Source organism: Crassostrea angulata, chromosome 7 (assembly GCF_025612915.1).
Source record: "Crassostrea angulata isolate pt1a10 chromosome 7, ASM2561291v2, whole genome shotgun sequence".
NCBI classification, from domain to species: Eukaryota; Metazoa; Mollusca; class Bivalvia; order Ostreida; family Ostreidae; genus Magallana; species Magallana angulata.
Genome location: NC_069117.1, coordinates 65,482 through 71,272, shown reverse-complemented (window position 1 = coordinate 71,272; position 5,791 = coordinate 65,482). Strand labels below are relative to the sequence as shown.

The window sequence follows — 5,791 nt, the reverse complement described above, 5'->3', positions numbered from 1 at the left end:
CGAATGATCTTTAAAATAATTTGTTGGTTAGTTTTTCAACAGTCCGCCCAGCGCAACATCAGTTATACATAGTGGATAAAACTTTATCCCTTTAAAAATCCAAGTTTGGGAAAGTTTAATGTATATTTAATTTCAACAGCCTCTGTACAGCATTATCCCCGAATATCAAGGTCTGGGATTAGATTTTAGATGATAAACCCGGGATGACCCTAAAAATCAGGGTTAGCTCGGGGTTAGCCCTTAAACTTCCGGGTTGGGGAAGGGTTGGTGGATATTTCATGTGACCTACCTCTGTACAACATTATCCCCGAATATCAAGGTCTGGGATTAGATTTTAGATGATAAACCCGGGATGACCCTAAAAATCAGGGTTAGCTCGGGGTTAGCCCTTAAACTTCCGGGTTGGGGAAGGGTTGGTGGATATTTCATGTGACCTACCTCTGTACAACATTATCCCCGAATATCAAGGTCTGGGATTAGATTTTAGATGATAAACCCGGGATGACCCTAAAAATCAGGGTTAGCTCGGGGTTAGCCCTTAAACTTCCGGGTTGGGGAAGGGTTGGTGGATATTTCATGTGACCTACCTCTGTACAACATTATCCCCGAATATCAAGGTCTGGGATTAGATTTTAGATGATAAACCCGGGATGACCCTAAAAATCAGGGTTAGCTCGGGGTTAGCCCTTAAACTTCCGGGTTGGGGAAGGGTTGGTGGATATTTCATGTGACCTACCTCTGTACAACATTATCCCCGAATATCAAGGTCTGGGATTAGATTTTAGATGATAAACCCGGGATGACCCTAAAAATCAGGGTTAGCTCGGGGTTAGCCCTTAAACTTCCGGGTTGGGGAAGGGTTGGTGGATATTTCATGTGACCTACCTCTGTACAACATTATCCCCGAATATCAAGGTCTGGGATTAGATTTTAGATGATAAACCCGGGATGACCCTAAAAATCAGGGTTAGCTCGGGGTTAGCCCTTAAACTTCCGGGTTGGGGAAGGGTTGGTGGATATTTCATGTGACCTACCTCTGTACAACATTATCCCCGAATATCAAGGTCTGGGAGTAGATTTTAGATGATAAACCCGGGATGACCCTAAAAATCAGGGTTAGCTCGGGGTTAGCCCTTAAACTTCCGGGTTGGGGAAGGGTTGGTGGATATTTCATGTGACCTACCTCTGTACAACATTATCCCCGAATATCAAGGTCTGGGATTAGATTTTAGATGATAAACCCGGGATGACCCTAAAAATCAGGGTTAGCTCGGGGTTAGCCCTTAAACTTCCGGGTTGGGGAAGGGTTGGTGGATATTTCATGTGACCTACCTCTGTACAACATTATCCCCGAATATCAAGGTCTGGGAGTAGATTTTAGATGATAAACCCGGGATGACCCTAAAAATCAGGGTTAGCTCGGGGTTAGCCCTTAAACTTCCGGGTTGGGGAAGGGTTGGTGGATATTTCATGTGACCTACCTCTGTACAACATTATCCCCGAATATCAAGGTCTGGGATTAGATTTTAGATGATAAACCCGGGATGACCCTAAAAATCAGGGTTAGCTCGGGGTTAGCCCTTAAACTTCCGGGTTGGGGAAGGGTTGGTGGATATTTCATGTGACCTACCTCTGTACAACATTATCCCCGAATATCAAGGTCTGGGATTAGATTTTAGATGATAAACCCGGGATGACCCTAAAAATCAGGGTTAGCTCGGGGTTAGGGTTAGGGTTAGGGTTAGGGTTAGGGGTTAGGGGGTTAGGGTTAGGGTTAGGGTTAGGGTATAGGCACTTTGACGAGATGCGTGTGCGGGAATGCGGGACTCCGCCTATTAATCCTCGTGACTGTCAATCATTTCTTTCTATAAATATCTGATGATTTGGTGTTTTATCATTCTTTTGATTGTGACTTTGTTGGATTATATGGGTTTTTCACTTGTTAAAGGTAACTGCTTTTTTTAATATCATTATTTAATTGCTCATTATCCTGCATTCTAATGTTAAGTAGCAATAGATATGAAATTTTATAAACATAGTAGTTATTCCTGGTAGTAATTGATAGACTATTGAATTGATCAATAGTTTACAATTAAATTTCAATTGTAGCAAGATATTCATCAAATGTAGTGAATGATTGATATTAATGAAACTTTTTGATATACTTAATTAAGATAATTACGTTTAAAACTTTGGCTCATTAAACTTAAGGTCTAACATTGTTTTACTCTGTGTTGAACCCGTGTATACACTGGGATCAACTAGGGTATACCCTGGGTTTACCCTGGGTATACCCCGGGTATACCCTGGGTTTACCCCGGGTATACCCTTGGTGTACCCAGGGTATACCCTGGGTTAAACCCGGGTATATCCTGGGTTTAACCCAGGTATACCCTGAGTTTATCCCGGGTTTAACCCGGGTATACCCTGGGTTTACCCCGGGTATACCCTGGGTTAAACCCGGGTATACCCTGGGTTAAACCCGGGTATACCCTGGGTTAAACCTGGGTATACTCTAGGTTAAACCCGCGTTTAATCTGTGTTAAACCCGGGCATACTCTTGGTTAAACCCAGCGTATACCCTGGGTTTTACCCGGGTGTACCCTGGATTAAACCATGGTAAAGGCCGAGTTATATTTAGGTTTACCCCGGAATATACCCTAGACTATACTCGGGTTTAACCCAAGGTTGATCTTTGAGAATAGAGTTTAATATATATTTTTGTTAAAAAATTAATTAATTGAGATATAATGCCGGGTAATTATTTCTTATCATCATCTAAGTTGAAAATTAGATATTATAAAAAAAAAAAAAGCTTTTCTCATTACGAGTGTCTAAACACGTCATATTTTTTAAAAATTTTAGATGGATATGGAAGATACGGAACAAACTTTTTCTGAAACGGTGTTGGAGAATTTCAACCTAGCCAAGGCGTACAATTCTGTATCTGAAACACCACAACTCTTTTTAAGAAGGGATGATCGGATTTTTGGAAGATGTCTGACAGTCGATGAAGTAGAAAGAGAAGTATGGTTGAGATATTCCTTTGACATTGATGGATGCGTTGTGGAGTTTAAATCTTTGGCCGCAATAAGAATGCCCGTGAGACATATCACACTGTTTCCAAATGATAATGCAAGTCTACGGAACGTTAGAGGCTTTTTGAAAAAGCACGTCAGATTAACAGAATACAGTAAAAGCGAACTTATGACCTTCTCAAACAGCTTAGGGTTCCAGCTATTTTATGAAAGAGGGTGGGAATGTTGGATAGCTTTAATTCCTATGCACCAGATGCATTCAGTTGCATTATCCATTCAGCAAGTGAGACAACAAGCCCTCGCCACATTTCTTCAGCTGAGAGAGAATTTTAAAAATACACTAATGGCTCTTGCTTTGCGTGGAGAGGCTAGAAGAACTCTCGAAAAGAATGACATAAATGACGTTCGAAAAATGTTCATTTTACCTGACGATTGTTATGCAATACTCGATGCTTTGCAAGCATCTTTAAACCAACTGACCCAAACTGGACTTTTGAGACCAATCATATTTTGCTTCCGCTTTGGTGAAAAAATGACCTGTGGATTATCATTGTCAGATTTTAATACCCAATTTACATTGCGTACAACTATCCATGTTGCTGCAAACATACTGTCAGACTCTGAAGAAGTTGATCTTCTTTGGTCTACTGCGGGATTGCAACAAATCATCGGCCACAGAGGAACACTTTGTACATGCTTATCATTCAAAGACTGTGCCAACTATCAGAGCAATCTAGATGGAAGACCAATGGATATAAAAACTTGTTTGCGGACGATTTGTCGTTTTCCACACGAGGTGCAGTTTGTTCAACTTTACGCTGACATTCCACATCGTCAACCCAATTGTCGATATCATCCAGTGTCGGGTTGCATTGTTGGAGGTATGTGTTTCCCACGATCGACAGCAGAGGCATTCCTACGCGACGCTGATCATTATATATCTACATTGCAAAGCAACTGGACATTACTAAGGAGAAGTACATGTAGGATTGAATTTGTTGTTTCGCAGGATTCAGTTGCTGACCATATAAATGCTATGGATTTTATTAATTTAACCAATCTAGAAGTACTTTTAGAAACTGTACCTCTGTTGGTGCCTTTTCCTTTGCATATTCTAACATGCATTCGACATTTGGGTTTATGGATTTGCAAGGAACTTAAAGAATTATTGAACGAGTATAAAAAAACAGGAAATGTGCGTGCCACCTGGCAATCCTATCAGTTGGAACTAGCCTCCGAAAAACTTTTGTGGGGAAAGCCACTTTGTGGAAGGAGTACATCTTACTCTATCAATCTAGGACCAGGAGCTCTTGGTCCCAGTAGAAGTTCAACTGACCACTATGGATTTCTATCTTTAGAAGTGTACTCAACCTGTATGCAAAACGAATATAGCATTCCCCCACAAGAAATATGGACAACATCTGAGGTCATATCTAAGATGATAAAACGGTCAGTGGGATTGCACGATCACTTGGATGGCAGCTATGGAGTCATTGGTCGACATTTGGTTGTTGCCTTACTACATGACCTGCACGAAACTGGCAAGGCTGCCAGTTACGTTCTTTTTGAAGATTTCCTACGAGAGATAAAATCTTGCAAGACAACATTTAAGACAGTCGGTGCTGTAACAATTAGATCGCTGGTCAAACTGTTAACAACAAACAGAAGAACAAATTCCCAAATGGTTTTCCCCAGCTTGTACCTGCTCTTGGATAAAAGTAATATATCAGTGGCAGAAGTCATAAAAGCTGGTATTCTTGAACTTGACCTTAAACATTTTCCAGCTGTTACAACATATGACAGGCATGGGAATATGACACTGACTTGGTCATTTAATGATAAATTCTGGACGGTTGTATATGACAAACGTTCTACAGATATCACAGAAAACACACTTGTCACAATATCAGATTTAGTAAGAGGTGAATTGGAAAAACGGGGGCTAATATACCCAAGTAAGATTAAGAAAACCCCAAAGATTCTTCCTTGGTTAACAATGTGCCTTCGAAGGCTCCAGAAAGAAAATATGGATATGGAACAATTAGTAATAACAATGACGTATATCAGCTGTATTGCACTTTTGATGCAGGGCCAATATGTCGAATATGACAGGTTAGCTTTACTGACGATCGACCTACCGGTAGATAAAAACAAACTGATCGCCTTGGAGATTTTGTCAAAGTTGCAATTGGCCAGCTTTAGATTTCGCAATTTGCAGTTAAATCGCTTGCACTTCACCATCCCACATAAACTTGAAATGTTGACAGGTGCAGAAAAGAAAAGTACGAAGAAGGGAGAAACAAAGCAATCAGAAGAGGTTACTACCAATGACAATAAAGTCGAAGAACTCCCCCCAAAATACGTCGATCATGACAATGCTGACGATGACCCTATTCTATTTGATAAAGACATCGGACATCAAAGAACTTCCACTTGCTTCCCGATTTCTACATCCTTGAAAGCTCCCTGGTCAGCCCAAGAGTTGGAATTCCTGCATGCTCAAAGGTTGGCAGAAGTTACCATTCGTGAAAAATACGAACGCTTTAAATTACAGTGTTTAAGATCAAATATTCCTTTCCGTACATTTCGGGCTTTTGAAACAAAACTACAAAGACTTTCAAATAAGTAAATATATGCTGCAAGAAGCATAATTTAATTGCATTTACATTTAACAGTTATGTGAGTTATAAGTCATGTTTGATTATAAGCAGGATATTGTTGATTTCGGAATTTCTACATCGGCAATCACTAAA

General features: G+C 40.4%; 1 protein-coding gene across 1 annotated transcript; it reads left to right on the top strand.

Annotated features, from left to right (window-relative positions):
* Positions 1 to 2,872: 2,872 nt before the first annotated feature.
* Positions 2,873 to 5,791, top strand: LOC128156527 (uncharacterized). Its single transcript, XM_052818691.1, has one exon. The coding sequence runs from the start codon at positions 3,097 to 3,099 to the stop codon at positions 5,665 to 5,667; it is 2,571 nt and encodes an 856-aa protein (XP_052674651.1). The 5' UTR covers positions 2,873 to 3,096; the 3' UTR covers positions 5,668 to 5,791.

Bases quoted from the DNA above. Each gene is read 5' to 3' on its own strand.
- LOC128156527 (XM_052818691.1), top strand. From the start codon at position 3,097: ATGCCCGTGAGACATATCACACTGTTTCCAAATGATAATGCAAGTCTA.